This window comes from Rhinolophus hipposideros (genome assembly GCF_964194185.1).
Source record: "Rhinolophus hipposideros genome assembly, chromosome: 8".
NCBI lineage: Eukaryota > Metazoa > Chordata > Mammalia > Chiroptera > Rhinolophidae > Rhinolophus > Rhinolophus hipposideros.
The window spans coordinates 12,658,990-12,680,733 of NC_138054.1; the positions used below are offsets into that span (position 1 = coordinate 12,658,990).

The 21,744-nt window shown below is 41.2% G+C and overlaps 1 protein-coding gene across 1 annotated transcript in view; it reads right to left on the bottom strand.

The window, feature by feature from the left end:
* Positions 1-8,477: 8,477 nt before the first annotated feature.
* The window catches only part of ADTRP (androgen dependent TFPI regulating protein), a 59,903-nt gene continuing 46,636 nt past the window's right edge, over positions 8,478-21,744 (bottom strand). Inside the window, exons 5-6 of the mRNA XM_081056410.1 lie at positions 17,522-17,673; positions 8,478-9,807 (exon numbers count right to left, since the gene is read on the bottom strand). Coding sequence (XP_080912536.1) covers positions 9,773-9,807; positions 17,522-17,673 — 187 coding nt within the window. The 3' untranslated portion in view covers positions 8,478-9,772. The remainder of the gene's footprint in view (positions 9,808-17,521; positions 17,674-21,744) is intronic.

Here is a 21,744-nt window from a genome sequence, read left to right on the forward strand (position 1 = left end):
GCAGTCAGTCAGTCATGCCACTAAATTTGCCAGGATGGCTGGGCTCCAGAAGGCAGCTAGGAAAGAAGGTGGTAGCTCTCCCAGGTGATGTGTAAAACAACCTGAAACTTATTATGTTCAATCAGATCTCATCTGCTGCCATTTCAAAATAAAATTCAAGGAGAATTCCCATACCTCAGTGCTTCCAACATTGGCTGCACATTGGAATGACCTAGAGGTCTTTTAAAACTGCCCATGCCTAATCCATAGCTCAGACCAATGCAGAAAATCTAGAGGAGTGGTCTGGGCATAAGTATTTTTTTAAGCTCTCCAGGTGACTCCAAATATGCAGGCAAGGCTGAATAACTTTGCCATTTATTCCTTCAGCCACACTTTGTTTTCCTCCCTTAAGGCTCCCCTCAGTGTCCATTTAACCCATTTTCCAGGGCACTCAGGCTGCTGGGTGTCAGGAAAGATGGTTTTCCACAATAATGCATTTTTTTTCAGGGCCTGTAGCCTTCTACATTGCCTCAGGAGATTTAAAATGAAAATGTATAACATTTTGACCTTGAGGAGAGAAAAGGAAGCGTTGATCTTCTAGACATCATGAAGGAAACAGGAACAGGATTTGGTAGAAATCCTGTGGCATAAAGGAAAGGGGGCAGTCATCCCAGCGGATCAAAATGGGCATGAGCTCCATTCTTCTTGGATAATTTTTTCTTAGGAAAAATCAATCAGCCTCACTGAGCCTCAGTTTCTTTATCCTTCACACTGGGATAATATGGGATAATAATGTTTACCTTTCAGGGATGTGGGGAGGACTAGAGATGATGAACAGCAAATGCTCAATAGATGGTATGAATTATTGGTGACTGTTTGAATTCAGACAGACAGGAGAAGAATGAAAAGCTAGAATTTGATACCCAATGATCTCTGCTTCTCAATCCTCTCATTGGCGTAATGTGCTGGATTGAATAGTGTTCCCCCAATATTTATGTCTACCTGGAATCTCAGAATGTGACCTTGTTTAGAAATAGGTTCTTTGCAGATATAATTAGTTAATCATGTTCACAGTAAGTTAAATGAGAAGTGATCATCTCTCCTAGTCTCATAAATCAAGGGGGATACAAAGAAAAAGGGACACCAAGAGATCCAGAAGCCTGAAAACAGATGGCCTTGCGTGGCCCCCACTTCCTGCCCTAGGATAGTTGGCAGGTTTCTGGGCTGACACAGTGTACTGGGAACGAACCTTCTTTTCCTTCCTCCAGCTGGAGTCTGCTCCAGAAAGCCACTCCTCCTGCTGCTTCTACCATCATGAGTGAGAAGCTAGTGTCTCCATGGTGTGGGTGGATTTAAGTCTGGGACCCTTTGTCCTTCTCCCATATGAAGATTGGAGTGGTGTAGCCATGACCCAAGGATTGTCATGAGTCATCAGAAAGAAGGATTCTTTCCTAGAGTTCTCAGAGGGAGCATGGTTCTGCTGATATCTTGATTTTGTACGGCTAGCCTCCAGAACTGTGAGAGGATAAACTTCTGTTGTTTTTAAGCCACTGAGTTTGTGGTCCTTTGTTATGGTATCCCTAGAAAACCACTACAGATTACAGCTGTACTACTTCTAGATTATTGCAACTATAAATGAATTTATATTGTAAATATAATTAAACTTAGGAATGGAAAAGTTTAAGCTAGATGTTAATTGGAATTATTTAGATATTGGATGAACAGGCTAGTGTAATGATACTTTGTAATAGGCGCCAAGGCCACTGGTCCTTGTAGAATCTTGCAAGGGTTACCATGTAAGATAAAGTGCAATGACAAGTACTGAGTGTAGAAGGGCACAAGGTGAGAGTCATTAATGCAATAAGTCAAAAAATCAAAGAACTGTCTTTTCTGGGCACCTCCACCCACCAACCAGGAGAAAAAAGGCTGGCTGCTCTTTGATCTCAGGCGCACAAGCACAACTCCTTGGAACACACAACCACGTTTATGCACAAACAGCTTAGAGTGTTGCTGACTCTCACCCTTGGAGATACCTACCCCACCACTCCCGAGATATAATTTCAATCTCTTTCCCAATAAGCAAGGACAGAACCAAGATTCATGAGCATGTGGCGTTTTTATTAAATTAGAATGCACATACAAATCTCCCTTTACCATTGTTTTATCAGCCACTCAAGTAACCCCTGTATTCCATGTCCAGATTCTAAGATGGCTCCCAGGTGGTCCTGGGAGAAATTCATCTGTTGGAAGGATATTTGGTAACAGGTCTTTTCTTTCCCTTTATGTGAGTCTTACCCAGAAAGTCACATTGCTGATCAGGAAGACTGACTGAATTGGTTGCAGATAGATCCCTTGGCCTTTTAGTTTGGTGATATGTGAGGGCACTAAAAGGTCGTGATGGCAGGAAGTCTGGCAGAGGAAAATGCAAGCAGTGCCAATGCAATCTATTTTATAATAAAAAGATTACAATGCAATCTACTTTTACCAAAAAAAAAATTGTATTTAATCACATGACTTTAAAAATTGGCAAAGTTGAGTTAATGCATGTACATAAAATGACAATGTGGGTACATTTTAGACTATAGTTAGAAAATTTTTCCAATGAAATAAAACACGCCTACATTGAGAGTTTTCAGAATTGTGTGCCAGATTTCTGGCAAGGTAAAATCATACAGTACTTGTTTTCCTAACTCTATATCATCTAACTTCATAGTTTGAATCTTAATAAGATTAAGTATTGAGTGAAAACAAATCCCTAAAATGTAACCAAATCTATCTGCTCAGGCCAGACCACAGCCTCAGTGGAAGGTTTTGTAATCCGTTGTCGTGGAAGTGTTTTTTTCTCTTCTTCCTGTCAGCATCTCAAAGGAGCTCAGTCTAGCAGAGCAGCTGCTGACAGAGTGTGCTGGAAAAACAGGGTTTCGTTCTGCATTCCCAAAGGTGTTGCAGGATGAAAGAATAGAAGCCTCTAACCCTAATGCAGATGGCAAGGACGATGACCACCGTGTCCCTATTCTCATGCCATGGAGTGCATATGACCAACGCCATACACATAGTAGGCACTTGATAATTACTTGTTCAGTATATTAATGAATCCTACAGCATGGTGGAATGCAGTGTTGTGTAATTTATTGGTTGCACACCTATTGTTGGATTAAGAAATCAATTTAATGGTCACAATAGATTTCAAATAATAGAAGATACTAGGATAGAAAATAAAGAGGTCTATCACACATATTGAAAGTACATGTGTGTTTCTACTGGGTCATAATATAAAATTTATTTCTGAAGACATCCATTAGGAAATATTAAAAGCCACAGTGGAATGGGAAATATTTGAGTCCGATAGATGTAGGTTTGAATTCTAATACCTCCATGAAATAATTGAACCAGTTACTTAAATCTGTCTGAGCGTCAAGTATGTATTTAAAGTCTACTGTATATTATGTACTGTGCTCTGCGTGGAAAACGATAAGCTATAACCCTTGCCCTCAAGATCGCACATAGTGAGCCCTTAATAAGAGGCAGTCTCTCTTCAACACTTCAGGAGCTCTGGGACTGGTTGATGTTTACACAGAAGGAATCTCGGGGAAGTTCAACCCTGACTACATCTCTTCATGAACCAATGGAATCCAAAGTTTTGTCTTTGCTTTGTCGCCTTTCTTAAAAATGATGACAACCGAACACTAACTTCTCTCCCCAGCCATGAAACAAGTTTAAATTCCTGTAGTGCCAGGCAGACAATCAAGACTGAAAACATAAAGAGTGACATGTCACAGCTGTGCCTCTTCTTTCTACTCCTCCAAAGGCATGTAGAATTTTGTTGACCCATCAGTGGGCAGGATCACTGTCTAACTCTATTCTGGGGTATGCTAACCATAGATTAGCTCTCCCAAGGAGGGGTAGAGAGCCAAGATAAACACCCAGTCTTCTCTTGGCAACTCGCATGGTAAAATGTTGTGAACTAGGAAAGGTTTGTCCTCAGAGTCTGCCGCTGACCCTTTCTGTAGCTGTTCCTTTCCTCACTGTGTACCCATTTTCATTCTGCCAAGAATACCCCTTCCCATATTAATACTTGCTTTCCAATCATCAAATATCTTTTATTTATAATTGAACATGAATGAGTATAAGTCAATAGGTAACCTCTCTCCTAAGTATTTGCATGTTAAATTGGTCTTTACATGTGAAATGAAAGGCTTTATCGCTGGTGGATAATTTTTTATACATTAGCAAGATACACGGGGTGGTAGTAAGAGCAGAGGCCCTTTCCATGGTCCATGAAGACTCACACCACTGGAGTGACTGAAGTCTGGGTTACAATGAAGAGTCAGAATAAACCAGGCCTTAACGATACCTACTTTCTCTTTTAAAGATCAGTCTCCCTGACTTGGAATTTTGTATCTCATAGGCTCTACTTGGGGGTAATCAGGGTCATTCAGTTATCTAATTCAGAGCTTCACCAGCACGCAATCTTTATTTTCCATGCCATTCCTCCATCCTTTTTCTCTTTATCAAATTTTATTTGTCCTGTGTCCCATTTCATCAATGTGCTTCCACTGCTAGGTCATATGAAACTATAACTTGATCGTCACTGTTTAATAGGATTCTGGGATTTAGGATGGAGTGGATCTTAAATGAAACAGGGGGTCTTATGTTGGGAATCTCAGCTTCTGGGAGAGGAGGAGGATATTTGGTGATGAAGCCTACAGGATTGATAAAATGTAAGCAATCCTTAAGTCAGTCTGTAAGTATTTTCAGTACATTCTCATGGTGCCGAGTTAGGCCTTATGGGGAATACTGACAATTAGACATGGCCCATGGCCTCAAGGAGTTTGCAGTTAAGCAGGATGGGATAAGGATTCTTGGATGCCAAGCACTTGCTTCCACCACTTTAAATAATCTTATTTTATTATGGTCGGTATTCGCATATGACTTCAAGGGACCAAGGCTCAGGAAAGTAAACTAATTTTCCCAAGTTCTATATATGGAGGAGCCAGGATTTGAATTCAGAGCTGATCTGGTTCTGAATCTTAGGTTCTTTCCATAATGTTATGGAAATGGAAGCCAAGAGACTAGCTGGAGAAGAGAGTGACTGAATGCTGGTTAGGACTGGTGTGACCTGCCATGAGATTTCAAGAAGGGAATGAGTCCAGTGCCTGGAGAGCTAAAAGAAAACTTTTTAGGAGAGCTAGGGAGTGATGCTCCTGTAAGTTCTGAAACTATGAAGGAAAATGTATTTGTTCGATAGTGGCTGAAAGAACAGAGGTCTTTCCAGGTAGGGTGACCAGTTTAAGAAAAGGCTGCAGAGTAGGAATAAAAATGTGCTGGGGGCCAAAGAGGGGAGACTTGATTAAGGAAATGGAAATTATTCAATGTGGGCTGCCTTCTCTTTTACCTCAACTTAATTCAGCTGAGGGAGGGAGAGCCAACGCAGGAGAGGGTTCCCCTCTTAGGGACAGGAACTCAGCAAACCCAGCCTTTCTTGCAGTCTTACCTGGAGCTAAGAGGACGATGTTCAGAGTCCCCAAGGTCAGAAGTCCCTGACCAGGCAGATTGTGAACTTCCGGGAGGAAGCATGAGGGATCCAGGCAGTTCTCTCTTTCCTTTTCGGAATCCTGGCCAGTTTCAATTTACATAACCCAGCTTAATCCACAGAAACAGGAGCTGGGAGGCAGGTTTTTTTCTGTTTCTTTCCTCTCTACGACACAGAAACCTTTATTTTCTCCCTATACCGCAAACCAGTGCTGTTAAATAATATTGGATAATTGCACCTGTCGTACTCCCCATATTGTGCTGAGGAAAAATAATTGCTGGTTTTCTGCTTTGCAGTTTAGCTGTGACTCCGTCATTTGACTTGGAGCATGTCATTTTCTCCCATTTTAGACTGTGTACAGTCAAACTCCGTGAAAGGACTCACAGATAGCGGCCCTGCGTGTGTGAGTGGGCGCAGGCCTCATTCAGCAATGATTTCTAATTTATTCAGCATTGAAAATCCACAGCTATAAATAAACAGTTCTGACTGGCTTTGCTGCCTACTCAAATGCTTTATTAAAAAAAAAAAAAAAAAAAAAAAAGAGCCACCAAGTGCATGAAAAAGGAAAACAATGTCTGGATATGGATTCTGGTTTCTGACACTTCCCCTGGGAGGTGGGTTGCTCAGATTTGAGATGGGTTCAGTGCTTAGCCAGGTGGCCTTCTGGGAGGCCTGTCCTCACCTCAGTCCTTCCTCAGCCTCCTCTCACTCTCCATGTGCAGACACAACGTGTTTGTGGATTACAATATGTGAAACTGACTTTCTGTTATGATAAGTATTGCGAGTAAGTGCAGGGGAGCTGGAAATAGCTTGAGAAATGTATGACTCTTTTTGGGGGCGGGTAGGGCTAATGTATTGTGTAGACAACCAAGATAAGTCTTTCCCTCAAATTCAGAATTGGTGTCGCATGTGAGATGGCACCTCCAAAACATAAGCACAGGTGCAGACCCATCCATGAGGCAGTCGTGGTACTCTTCCCGCTGCCTGTATGGATAAGAGTGCTCAAGTTGGGGTCCCCTGACCACCTTCTTTTGTCAAGCCTTGCAGATATACATACATTTTTGTTGTTTTAAATAAAGGCTTCCACATGACCAGTTATTTTTTTTGCTCTGTCATAAAGAGGAAGGAAGGTAAGCTCAGGAATCAACCATCTCTGTGACTTTGGATCAGTCCTTCCCTCCTCTGAACCCGGTGCTGGGCGGAAGCCAGCTTGTTCAGGCTCGCGAGAACTGAGTGGCTGTGCACGTCTCTTCCCAGCTCTGCATTCAGTGACTCGTTGGTAGCTTGAAAAAGGCCACGCCAGAGTGTTTACACCATGGAAATCAGGGACTTAAAATTTTCTTTTTTCCAGAGAGTTGCTTTTTAATCATATATCGGCACACAAATATCAGAAACTCAGGCTGCTCATTTGTAAAATGAGCACACAATACATTTGCTACTTGTAAGATTTTTGTCATAGGGCAAAATGAGACCATGGATGTCAGTGTGGTTACAAATTACATGACGCTCCTGGGCAAAGAAGACATGCAAATTCATGAAGTGTTCCATATTTATCAATCAATAAATAATTAGTCTTCTGGTGTCAAGTCTCTTCACCTAAATTAATAAAGATTTTCTCTGATATTTTTTTCTCTAACAGGTTTTTAAATTTAAATTTTTTTTTTTTTAATTAATTAATTTATTTATTAGTTTCAGGTGTACAAAACAAGGTAATACTTAGACGTTCATCATGTGCTGCTGAAGTGAGCACATAATCCTTTTTTTTTTTTTTAACAGCACAAGATAAATCGACTCCATCAAAACAATAAGAATAACAATAACAACAGCAACAACAACTTTTGGACTCTGAACATCACTGTTAAGAGATGAAAAGACAAGTTTCCCATTGGGAGAAAATATTTGCAAATCATATGTCTGAACTGGACTTGAATCGAGAATATACCGGTTTGCATTGTTATAAAATGTCCTTAGTTAAGAAATTGAGATATCACTATGATTAGATTCATAAATTTACATAATTTGTTTGTTATGCAATGAATCTGCAGATAATTGCAAATGGAGTAATAATTGAAGAAAGAATTATTTCAGAAAGGATGTAATTTAATATATGTTGAGACATCTCCTGAGATATTTCTAAAATTAAAATTAAAAATGACATACATTAAAATGCATACTTAACATGGAAAAAAAAAAATAAAAAATAAAAAAAACAAAAACAAACAAAAAAAAAAAACAAATTACATGACGCTATACAGATATGGCTGCTTATCTCATCATTTGGTTTGTATCGTTGTTTTCTAACCAGCAATGGCCTACCACAGCCTATATAGGCACTGCATACCTTTGAATGAATGTATAATCAGTGTTCTTTATAGGTGTTTTGTTGTTTTTCCTTTCTTAAGCCACAGCATCACCAAGGAAGCACTTGTGTGCTCAATGGGAAATGGTTCTGAGGTATTTCTGGTGCTGGAATAGATACTGCCCAGTAGCCAGTCATGCAGCAATACAGGTTTAATTTGGTCCTGGGGACAGTGGAGCCACAAATAGAAACCTGCAGGCTCATCCTAGCCAAGAGCTTACTATGACTCTGAGACCTATGCAGCCCGAGTCATCTTTGGGGTGTGGAAAATTTGGGTGATCCCCTGTGGTCTTCATAGTTGGAGAATTTCCACTGTGACAACTGCTTCTGGGCTTCTGCTGAGACCAGGTGCTTGGAGCAGTCAAAAAGCAGAAGGTATAGGAAAAGAGTGGGTGTTCCCAGCTCAATCCAAAAAGACTTGAGGCTCATATTGCATGATAGTAGAGGAGTAGGGATCACGCGGGTTTCTTGGTGCCTCGCCTCGTCTCCCCTTGTAATGCCTCCCCTACAGGTTTAGCCTGTCTCTTCCGTAACCCTTCAAGACTGCTCTAGGTATTTTTGAGGTATTTCTGGTGTTGGAAGAGGTATTGCACAATAGTCAGTCATGCAGCAATCAAGGTTTAATTTGGTTCCCAAAACAGTTTTTACCACATTGCATCCATTTTTACCAAGTTTCTCCTGTATAATGTTAGGTTGGGAAGTCCAAGTACAATTTACTCTGGTGCCCACACCCCAACTCACCTGGGCCTGAAGACACACCCATGGATTTGAATATGTTTACCTGCTACTAGACATCTGTCATTTGTGTTCTTTACAAAATATGTCTGGAAATAAAGACCTGGAAAATTCCACTAGGAAAATCAAAGCAGGGTTCATGAATGTGCTTGCTAATCACCTAACAGTCAGCTTTGTTAAACTACAAACGAACTCAGCAAAGCACTTTGTACCAAAGCACTCTCAGCACTCCTCATAATCATATCACGTCCCATTTAGACTGTTCCCAAATCAAATGTACAGCATTTATTTGATGAGTTAATCAAAACTCAAATGGAAGAGATTTTGACAATGTCACCATGTTCAGTGTTTATAGCTGCCCTGAATGCTTGCTCACAAGAGAGACAGACAGATTTCCTAATATTTTTTGTAATTTATTTTGTCGTTGCCCCAAATAACTTGCTATCATACCTTACTAGGTAGACAGACAATTAGGTAGAAGCCATCTCCCTATACGTCTATCTAGATTGAGGGGAAAAACACTAGTTGAGCAATGCATGAAAATAACTAGTTTACAAAAAAGGCTTATTTTTAGGAAAGTTGGGTTTATTCAGAAATGGTACAGGATTGGAAGTTACAAGATCTGGAAGACTAAAGCTATTGTCTCGGTCTGACACTTGGCCTCATGCAGGTAACTTCTCACCTAGGTCCTCAGCATCTTCTGTAAAATGAGTAGCTTGAATGATCCTAAAGTCTTTACTCTGTCTAAATATTCTCTAACACCGAGTTTATGAGTTCCTTTGGCCTATGGCCAGATTTTGGGCACAGACTATCCTCCACAGAGGTCAGACAAAGGTCACAAATTCTGAGACAGCAATAGCTGATTTGGGCATGTCCAGCAAGCCTTTCAAAAACCAGGAGTCCTCAAATTAAGCTACTTTTATAACCCTCTTATTAAATTTAAATATGGTTTCCTGTCCTTTCTACTTTCCTATGTTTCTCCGCCACCTCTCCATACCAAAAAAAGAAAGAAAGAAAGAAAGAAAGAAAGAAAGAAAGAAAGAAAGAAAGAAAGAAAGAAAGAAAGAAAGAAAGAAAGAAAGAAAGAAAAGAACAAAGAAAGACAAAAACAGAACAAAAAACTCTCGTGTTTTCTTCCTCCTTAGTTCTTGGAAAATGGCATGTAATCACTTCCTCTTCTTTCTTGGCTGCTTCATGTCACCTGTGCAAACAAGAACAGAGACTTCAGACTTCAGGGTTTCCCTAACAGGTGTTCTTATACAGATGGACATTCACCCTCCCTTGGGGCAGTGGAAAGTCGAGAACACTTTTCCCAAGGTAGGAAGATGTACTTTAAAGACAGCAGAGTGCCACCACCATTATCGCAAGGGCAGGAAGCCACTCTGTGGTCTCCCCTTGGTGCTCGGCTCATGGTGGCCAGTCTGCTGGTGGTGCCGCTGGTCTTCATGTGGCTCTGCATGTCTAATATAAACCACTGATTGCTGTTGATTTTGGCCACATGTTTGCAGGCGGTGCACAATCCATCAACAAACTGAGACTTTGCATATGGAGACAAAGAGACCACATCAAATTAGAGAGGAAATAGAAGAGTGAATATTCACGTAATTAGGGGTCATTCCATGACCTCTCACCACACCAACTTATCAGCCTAGGTGGAAAAGTACTGGCATATTGATTAGTTTTTAGTAAGCTCTTTAAAGGATCTTTATTTGACTGAAATTACATCATCAGATTTCTAGAATGACTTCCATCCAGCCAGCAACTTGTTGCCCCATATTTAATGATCATAAATCTTTGCATGAGCTTTGAAATTTCTAAAATTCATTAACTCATTGTCCTGTCTATTGGCAAATGCTATCAATCCCACTTTGAAAACTTTTGTCAACTCAGCATCTTCTTGATCATTCTGGCAGTTAGAGTTCTGTTAGTCCTGGCTCAGTATTACCACAGCAATCTCCTTCTCCTAATTTCATGCTTCACCTTTTAATCCCTGACCCCCCAAATGCACACACACACTTAAATTATATCCTTAACAGTGAACATTAAATATTTTCCTAATTTTATTTTTCTTGATCTCCCCTTCTCAGAGGCTTTAGTGACTGATAACTTGAAGTCCTGCTTGTGGCACCCTCATCACACTGAGGTGCCATGTGATCCTCACAGGATCCTCACAGCCCTCATGGCCGTCCCCGTAGTCATGTCTCTCAATACTTTTAAGAACAGTCCTCTCCCTTGTTCTTCTAAACCTTCTAAACCCGTTCAGACTACCACCCGTCACTCTAGCAAAGCCTTACTAATTTATCCAGCTTTACAGGCTTCAGGTTCTTTTCATTTATGCTTTCACTTATTTTTTGCTTTTGATGTGAATTTTCTCCTCCCCAGTTAGGTTTTCTTTACATTAGGCCTTTAAGTACAAACACTGTACCTTCTGTGAAGTATATACTTTGGGTTTTGAATGAATCATTTTTTGACTAAGTCACACATGAATTCCCTCATGTTCAAGAGCTTGGTCAATATAAACTTCTCAAATGTCTTCCCCTTGTAGTCATTCTGCGGACTCTGAAAACTTTCTTTTTGCCTGTTGTTTACCAACCCCAGTGCTTTGAGTTGAACTGTCATCATAACCCCACTCTTTTGACCCCAGGTGCCAAGGATGAGGAACTCCGTCTCCATGTAAGAAACACGACAGAATGTGCAGGCTTAGAGAGAAACAGCAGAAGCAGGAGTGGTAGTAGCGGCAGGAAGTCCCTTTGGATGAGGAGAACAGGTGGCTCCTTCCACTGGGTCAGAGCGGCCCATATCGAATACCAAGCAGCTAGATGGAGCACCACATGGTCACCAAAATGCTAGAGAAGGTGCTGTCCTCAAATGTGTCTCTGTGAGGAACTCTAGCAGTCATTTCATTCTGTAGAGACTTACATGGTGTGAATAGAATTTTTTAGAAATGATATTTGCCTTTCTGTTTCTAGCAGGTGGGGGTGGGGCCTTAGTCTTGCATACTGGGGCTGAGCAGTCTCTAGGCTTCTCTGAGTCGTCAGAATTTCTTTCCTACCACATTTTCATAGTGCATGGCTGGAGATAAGGGAACTGTTGACTTAGTCACAGATTATATTATTCTACCCAAACAAAGTTCTCAAAATGGATTTCGAAGTTTGATTGGAAAATAATATTGTTATCGCTCTTTTCATTGAAGGGAGTTTTTCCCAGTGGAACCCCTTCTAGTTGGCTGCTAGGGAATTAGGTACAGTCCTGACTTATTTTCGTCCTTTCTTCATCCTCTGTTAGATAGTACCAAGGAGTAGAGATATTTTAGGCCAAACATTTAATGTTCGTCTTGTGCAAGATCCAAACTTTTTCTGCTGGCATGGTAAAGGAACTATTCTTGTAATCAATATCACTATGGATACTATATGTGATTATACCCCTTATTATTCCAATAGTCAGAACACGTGATAAGTAAAAACATATTATTCACAAAGATTTACATCTATGTATCTATAACCACAAAGCTGCTGCTAGACTTTGAATTGAAAATTGGAAGAACATTTGCCTAGATTTAGCGGGTTGGCTTGGAAAAGGTGAGAAGGCAGATGGTTGGGGAGGGGGGTGTGGTATGAGGTGTTAGAGGAATGAGATGTGAGCACTGATGAACACAATCGCAGTGCAGAAGTAGCAGGAAGGAGATGGAGCTGAGGGCTGGCTGGAGAAACCCTTATGGGGACAGAGGCTGAGGAAGAGGGAGATGTGATAATCCAGAGTGGACTATCTTTCAGTTTAGGGAGATGAAATTAGGAAAAGAAATGCAAAAATGCTTTAGAAATACACGTGGCGTTATCTCATGATAAGATTCTTTTCGTATGAAATGATCAGGGACAACATGCAAGGCAGCTCTTACAACAAATTTCTTGATGGATAAAATCAAGGCGATAGACTAGAAGGCCTCTAAGCTGCGTTTACCAATAAAATCTCCTTTTTAAAAATTCTGCTTTAGAGCAACTAATATGAAAGGAAGGCTGGCCAGACAGGAGTTATCAGCTTACAAACTGTCGTTTGGTGGAAAAGGATCTATGGTCTCAGGCCCCAGTACCTACCCCTCAGGAATGTACTGAGAGAGGTCATGGGCCATAAGCTGAGGGACTGCCTCTCTTGCCATAGCTACTAGTACATACAAGAGGCCCTCCATTTTGGCCTGGAGGCAAGTAGCCTCATTCTGTGCCTGATATATGTTGTGGATTGGCTTTGTCCTTGGGATGGACTTGTGTCCTGTGGTCAGTATCCTTGTGTCTCATCAAGAAAATAAAAACAAAATTAAGTATTAAGTGGCAGAGAAGGCAACCTATCTTGAGACCCTCTCGCCCCAGTCCCCCCCACCTCAGCAGTGGCCTCTTTCTCCCAGTCAGGGTGGAAAGAATCTGTCTGGGTATCCCCAGGTCCTCAGGCATGGCGGACCAAGCTTGCAATGGTCTGCAGAGAGAGCTTTCTCCTGTCTGCTTCCATCATTGTTGGAAATCAGTGTTCCACCTAACTCTGCCCCAAAAGTAGACATTGAATCTTTGCTGGTGGGTATCTAGCTGATCCCAATAATGAGTCAGTCCTCTGTCCCATGACACATAAAAGCTATTACAGGGCAGGGAGTGAGATGGTGACACGTCATGCAGGGTGGCCCTCTGGAACCACTTGAGAGCTTTTTGAACATCTTCTTGAAGGCCAGCAAGACCTTCCTGAGGGTCTGACAGCATCTGTCCCCTTGGTACACGGCTCCCTACGTCTATGTACCCCTGAAGAATGTCACATACTTTCCAAGTTTACAATTGATTCCTGGTACCATTCCTTATTATTGCCCTTGTCACTCTCCTCTGCACTTTAACCCACTGATATAACACATGCAGAGATAGAAAATGGGTAGATATTCAGCAACTGTGGCCATCACTACCGGCACCCTTCTCTGCCCAGCAGCTGACTTCGGAGAACACCACATTGGATTAGGATGCTTGTAGACACCATTTCTAAGCTGAGAGGAGTCCAGGTTCCTGTGGCATATAGAGTTGTGTCCTCAGACCAGCAGCATCTGTTTCTCTGGGGCACAGTAGGAGAACAGAATCCCAAGCTACACTCTGGATCTACTGAATGAGAGAATCTGCATTTTAATAAGATCCTTATTTTAACAAGATTTGCAGGAAAATGCAAATCTGAGAGGCACTGCTGTAACAGTGGCTCTTGACACTGACTGCAAATTAAAATAACTAGGAAGCTTTTAAAAACACCCATGTCAAGTCCCCATTTCCAGAGATGGATTTAATAGATCTGGGGTGGACCTGGGAATTAGCATTTGTAAAATTTGCCCAGTGATTTTATAATGTCCAGTCAAGGTCAAGAACTACTGCCAGAGAGACACCTGCATATCATGAGTCTTGACTGATCATTCTTGACCACTGGTACTTGGCTGGTGACTCCCAACAGACCACACTGTGTCTCAGGATTTCAGAAGCAGGGATTCAAATTAATTCTAGCCTCAGTTAGCTTGAACTCCTATTGCACTCTATAAGTTCTTCAGGAACTGCACCATCTCTGTCAATTTGCATTTGGTTAGGTGGTTGTTACTTTTAATTGCCTTAGCTGAGGAAATTGGTAATTTATGCATAAAATCAAAGGGGAGGATTGGAATACCCACATACAAAAGAAGGTTGCTGATTTTTGCTGGAAAAAAATGAGATTAACAGCAATAGTGACTACCCCTATATTCCAGGCCCTGTTCTTGGCCCTTGACACTTCCCAAGTCGTTTATTGTTCTCCAGGATTCCAGAAGGTGGGTACTAATATTGTCTCCATGATGCACAAGAGAAAACTAAAACAGAAACACACTGAGTTCCTTGCCCAGTGTCACAGGTCTACAAGTAGTAAGAACAAGGTAGGAACCCGGAAAGTCTGCCACAGAACTTTTCTTCTAACCACTGCTTCCCATAGCATCACCAGTGTACTCCTTTTAATTTCTGTTCTGATCCAAGAAAGCTCAGGCTGAACAAGGAGGTGAGAAAATAGGGTTAGCCTTGGATTTGGACAGAGTTGGTAGCTACTTAAGTGTTCCCATGGATTCAGAACAGAACGTTTGGAGAGGAACTCAGAGATAGAGGAATCATACAATTGATTGTCCAAGACTAGGTGATGCTAAATTATATGCACACTGGCACAGCAGGCATTAAACCAGGACCACACTGAGATGTGCCATTGCCCTACTTAGAGGTCATCTTATCACTGGAGGTGAATGGATTTGACACAGGTTACACAGTTGGTTTTTGGACAGGTGAGGTACATACCCTAGTTTTCTTGATTTCTATTCCAGTGCTCTTCCCACTATCTTGTTCTTCTTGCCCTAACAATGTATCTCTTTTCCAACAGCTCTCCAACCAGCATACCATACTCACCCTTCTATGGTCCTTAAACTCCCTGTCCAGTACTTTAGTCTGCAACCATTAGAGTCACTCCTTGACCACGGGCTCTAGAACATCTTTGCACAAAGTCCCATTTAATCCTAGAGAGAAGAGCCCTTGGTTATCTTCTGTCTGCACTCATTGATCCATTGGGTAAGCTAATGCAAATGTGGAGTTCAAAGATGGAGAAGACAAACTCCTAACACTTAAGAAACTCAGGGTCTAATGTAAAAACAAATCTCTGGGCAGTGCAGGGAAGGCTTCTTGTAAGAGGTGAGTTGGAATGAATGAGTGGTGTGAGACAGGCAAAGATTAGGGGATGTAAGAGAGAGAAGGCCATGGAGGTGAGAAACAGCATCAAGGTGTAAGGAAAAGAAGCAGGTTGGTGTTGCTGGGGTGCACGTGTAGAAGAAGGAGAGCAAGAGCCAAGTCAGCAACTGGGTCACATAGCCTTTTGTGTGGCATTCCAAGGGCTTGCATTTTCATTGTAAGTTGAGGGAAGGCTTAAAGTGTTTTAAGCAGACTAAGACATGGGAAAATGCTTACGTAGGTAGCTCTGTTTAGTTTTAGGCAATTTAAAAGTGTTCACTGCCATTGGCATTTTAAGTGATCTAACTTTTAATTCTTGTTCAACCAATTGTAACTAGGATTTGCTCAGAATTTAACACATTTAGGATCCCATTTTGATGCTGTTCAGAATTTAACACATTTATGATCCTCTCTTTAAGGAGTTAAAAATCTAGAGAGAGAAGAGACACAGTATCTGTACCCACTGACAGTAGTTTCTATCACTCACATAAACATTCAAACATGCATGATGGAAATGAAGGTCCGCATGCTGGTGTGTTCCTATTTGCTCATCGGGACCTAATTATAGTAAAAAATTGGATATAGTTTTGCACAATGAGACTTACTAAAAAGAGTTTTGTGTTGAAAATAAGTATCTCAATAATATTAAATATGGTGAAATTTTTGTTTTTTAATTCAATGGATGTTTAAAAATCACTGTTTAACAATTTAAAAATTAATCATTATGGAACTCAATACAATTGATTTAAAAAGTTGTTCTCTAAGCTCTGAGTAATCAATTTTTTTCTCTGCACATCTTATATCTGCCAAATTTTAAATGGATTAGTTTCTTCCTTCTTCTTCTTTTTTTTTTTTTTTAAATATAGATTTGGGGAAGACATCAAAAATCTTCACCCAGAATTTTAAGGAGCCAAAATTGGTTAGCATTAGATGTCGACACATCTGAAATGTCAACACATTTTTTTTTCTGAATAGCTTCCTGTGATTTGGAGCCCTGATTTTGAGAATAATTTTCAGTATTTCATTTCTAAGTGTTTGCTTTCAAGGAGGATATTACCTTTGAGACTTTCTTAATCAGTTAAATTCCCCAAAAGTAGAAAGCATGTGAAAAAGCCAAATTGCATGCTTATTTCTCCAGGGTCTCAGTCTCCTCTCAGAAATATACACTCTTGTACTGAACCTTCTGGAATTGTTGTGTTTTTGCACACACAGCTTATGTTTTCACGCCAGCTCATAGATTGGGTGGAAGATGCTACTTCCGCCATTTCTATTTTGCTAGAACAGAATGACATGTGGGCGTGTTATGTGGGAGACTATGTGACTCTTGCCTTCTTTATATACAAAGCAGGGTAGAGTTCCTGCACTTCTCCTTGGGTATGGGAAAAAAAATGTGTACTTTGCCACCTGACTTCTTGGTGGTTAATTTTCAAACAAAATAATATTTTGGGGGTGGGAGTGTGGGGGAAACATGAAGGAGAATAAAACCTTTTATTTTAAAATCAACTAAGTTAAGATTAATTCTTCTTATGGAGAAGCAAATGGTTCCACCCACCTATGATTAGAAAGCTTAGCTTACTGACATGCTCACATTGCCCAAGACCCTGTCGAAATGAGAATTTCAGTCTCAAGTACAGGATGTGATTTTTATCTGGTAAATGTTTGACGAAAGGTTGAGATGCCACCTAATGGGGGAGGGATGGAACTCATCTGGGAAGGCACTGCTGAGGTAGGAAGACCTAAAAGGATCATTGGGACCCATTTCCTTAAAACAAAACAAAGCAAAGCAAACAAATAGAAACAAAAAATCTTCACATTTAAACATTTTGTATCCATCAAGTCCTTACTTAAGGGAGGGAGACCCTGAGTCCATGTTTTCATGCTGGGGATGGTGACACCTTGCTCTCTGGGTTCTAAGCAATCTGAACAATATTGCTTTTAGCCTTCAAGTTCAATGAGGTGCTGTTTGGCAGAGGAGGGGAGATAATTTGATGGGGACCTTTGAGAAAGTGCAAACTCCCCCAGGCTTTTCCTTTGCACACCTTGATAAGGACCTGTCTGAGTCCTTGGACAAAGCCATCAAGCATCACTGCCTTCTGCTTTGGACTAGTTTCTCCTCTATTTCCAGGAGTGGAGAGATGGTAAGAAGTGTTTCTGTAGGTAAAAGAGAAATACACTGACCCCATGTCCAGTGGTTAAGCTTCTCTCCAAAGAGGTAGATGCCTGCAATAAAGATGTAGCTGACGGAGAAGAAGGCTGCCAGACCCACTGGGCTGAGTTCGGCAAACACAGGATACACCCACGTGCCCGTCTCAGAGTAGATCCATAGGACCCTGCAAAAAATGATAAATCACAGTGATTAAGACAGTAGGGCAGGGGAAGCTCTTTTCTCCTCAAGATCAATGGATTTTAGAACCCACGCAAATGAAAGGAATCAATGGGGACATTTGCCAACAGCTAAGGTGTTCCACAAAACTACAGAAGTGAGTCTTTTCTGGATAGGCATTATTCGGTAAGACATCTTGTTTCATGGGCTGGGCTATTTCCCCTAATCTATTAAGTTCCATGTCGGTGAAAAAATATGGGGGGATACTGAACATATCATTAGCCAAAGAGAGTGTGGGAGAACATGAATTATTCCTTTCCTGAGAGGTATCACCTGCTGAGACATTGAACCTGCTAAGATGGCACCCAATGGCTGGCCGTCAGCCAGACAAGTAGGGTTTGCATTTCTGTACCTTAGAGTCAGGTGTATCTTTAAGTAGCTCTTCAAATCTGTTGGGATAGGAGGGGCAGAGATTGAGCATTATTGCTGTAACACAGTATGCCTGGGGTTTAATTATTGGTTCTGATTTTACTTCATGGATATAGCCATGGATAGAGTGTGAAGTAGGAATGGATGGAATTACAGGAGGCTTAAATCTTTTTCATGTGAGAATAGAATATAAGTAATTTCTGTTAGCCAAGAGAAGGAAAGAAATGCTAGGCGAGGAGCCACAGTGTCTAAGTGAAACCTAAAAATTCAATTTTCTGGAAACCAACTGCACTGGAAGATGTGAAAGTCTGAAATAATTTTAAAATTAAAAATGGGGAATATGATTTTTTAGCTACAGCTTATCATTGGTTAACAGTACAGAATCTGGAACCAGGTTTCTGTGATTCAAATCCTAGTTCTGCCACTTATTAGTCCTGTTGCCTTCAACAATTTATTCAACCTTTCCATGCCCAGCACTCATGTGTAAAGTGGAAGTACAAACATCATGTACTTTATAAGGCCATTGTAAGGACTGAAGGAGTTAAACATGTGTAAAGTAGAACAGTGCCTGGCACACTGCAATCATTTAATGAGAGTGTAAAAGCTTCTCTCCTCTGAGGATGGCATAGTGGGAATCTTCTCAGCAACCTTTCTTTTGAGGCTGCTCATCTCTTGTAACAATTAGGATAGGCTAGATTATGCTTCATAAACAACATTCAAATTTGGATATCCCAGGTTATCAAAGGAGTTCAGATGAAAGAACGAAATTCTGCACTTAACTAAATTTTCATAAACCCAAGTGTGATCTTGGTTGTTTCAAATACTTGTCAAATGCTTGTGGAAGAGACAAAGACTAATCTCAGAGCCAGGACAAGGGTGAGGCAAGGGAGACAACTATGGTATGAAATATAAGAGGCCATCCCTGTGAATCAAAGGACACAATCAACAGAGTGAAAACACAATCTATGAAACAGAAAAAATATTGGCAAATCACATATCTCATAAGGCATTAATGTCCAGAATATATAAAGAACTTCTACAACTCAACAAACAATCCAATTAAAAATGGACAAAAGACTTGAATAGACATTTGTCCAAAGATACATAAATGGCCAACAAACACATGAAAAGATACTCAATATCACTAATAATTAGGGAAATGCAAATAAAAACTACAATGAAATAACACTTAACACCCATTAAGAGGGCTACTATCAAAAAAACAGGAACTATCAAGTGTTGGAGAGAATGTGGAGAAATTGGAACACTTATGTACTATTGATAGGTATGTAAAATGGTGTAAATACTGTGGGAAACAGTATGGCAGTTGCTCAAAAAGTTAAACATTGAATTACCACATGATCCAGCAATTCTACTTCTGGGTATATACCCAAAAGATTTGAAAGCAAGGACTCAAAGAGACATTTGTACACCTATGTTCATAGCAATATTATTCACAATAACTAAAACATTGAAGCAACCCAAGTATCCATCTATAGATGAACAGATAAATAAGATGTGGTATATACACACAATGAATATTATTTGGCCTTGAAAAGGAAGGCGATTCTGACACATGCTACAACAGGAACGAACCTAGAGAGTATTATATTAAAATGAAATAAGCCAGTTACAGAAGGGCAAATATTGTATGATTCTGCTTATATGAGGTACCAAGAATCATCAAATTCATAGACACACAAAGTGGAATGGTGGTGGCCAAGGGCTGGGGGGAATGGGGGAATGGGGAGTTTCTGTTTAATGGGGACAGAATTTCAGTTGGGGAAGATGAAAAAGTTCTGGAGGTGGACGATGGTGATGGCTGCACAACAATGTGAATGTACTTAATGCCACTGAGCTGTATACGCTAAAATGGTAAACTTCACGTGTATTTTATGACAATAAAAAAATTTCAGGCATCACTTTTAGGGTCGTGTGAGTGTAGGGTTGGCCCTTGGTTCCTAATCCCAGCCCTGTTAGTCTCACTCTGTCCCTAACTTGTCTAGATGCTCCTCTCATGTAATCAGAACTCCACTAGATTGAAAATAAATATTGTTATTTCCAGTAGTGGAATTCTGTTAATGTGCATTCCACGGGCGTGGGCGTTTTAGAAGGACATCCACAATACTTCTTTCCTGCATGGCTGCTTCTCGTGACAGGCCAGAGAAAGTATAAGGGACAGAAGTAGCTAGGCCTAGCAGTTTGGGGTCAATGAGGAGATTTGAAGACATTCTAAATGAGTTGCATTAATTAGTTCACTTTGTTTACTTTATGTATTTGAAATTCGGGCTTTCTAGTTCCCGTGCACATTAGTATAGGATGGTCAACAAATAAGGACATTCTCCTAGCGGCCTGGGAAGTTTCTGTTTATTCATTTTTGTTTCCTTCACATAAGGTTCTGGCAAGGAAAGTTCTGGAAATAAGATAATGAAGTCTGCTTTCACAGAGAAAGTACAAAGAAAGTTATAGGTGTGTTCACTGACAGTGAAAAAGTAATGAAAATACAAATAGAGTATCAGGCAAGACCGCAGTTATTTAAAGAAGGGCAGTCAGCAGAGAGGCCTGAGAGAGGGGATAGTCACACTCAGTTGGTATCACTTCTTTAGGGCTGCCTGAATATATGTTAAAAGGAGAGAGAAAGAAGGAGAAAGAGAGGAGCGGGGAGAGAAGAGGAGGAAGAGAATAAAAAGAAGGAGGGCATGAAAGAGGGATGGAGGGAGGGAGAGAAGGAAAGAAGGGAGGAAAAGAAGGAGGCAGGGAGGGAGGGAGGGAAAGAGGGAGAAAGGAAAGGAGGGAGGGAGGGAGGGAAGAAAAGGAGGAAGTAGGAAGGAAGGGAGGGAGGGAGGGAGGGAGGGAGGGAGGGAGGGAGGGAGGGAGGAAGGGAGAAAGCAAGGGAGGAAGGAAGGAAGGAAGGGAGGAAGGAAGGAAGGAAGTTAGGAAGGAAGGAAGGAAGGAAGGAAGGAAGGAAGGAAGGAAGGAAGGAAGGAAGGAAGGAAGGAAGGAAGGAAAGATGGAAGAAAAGTAGGAAGGAAAGAGAGGACTGACTTAGCAAATCCAAAAGTAAATTCATCACTGCCCTCCGTCTCAGTCAGTCTCAGCTTTTCCCCAGCCCCCCGGTAAGGTTCATAAGCTCATATCTAAATGTTTCTCCAGGACACTCATTTCATCATCTCAGTCCAGGCTCCTTCATCTCACCTGGGTTTCTGTAATTGCCTACTCACTGGGATGTCCTGCTCCCTTCAATCCACTTTCCATGCCATAGACCACCCGTCATCCAATAATCTTTTCAAAAGAGAAATCTGTTCATGGTGCTCCCCTTCTTCCAGTGAATCCCTGTTACTTTAGAAAAATACCCAAGCTGCCTCACCCAGCCTCCCTGGCCTTGCCCTGCCCGGCCGTCCACCCTCAGATCTGCAGTCCACCATATTGGACCCGCATCTGTGTTTTGATGAACCAAGCTCTGCAGCTTCTGGGCCTTCCCCACAGAGCTGTGTCTGCTTGGAACACCTCTGACGTTTGCACCTCCTGGGACACACTTCTGCTTGCCCTCTGCCTGGCTGAATCATACTCATGCTTCAAGTCCCAGCTTAAAAGTCAGTTTCTCCAAAACAAGATTTCCTGAACATCCTCTCACCCCCATTCGGTTACA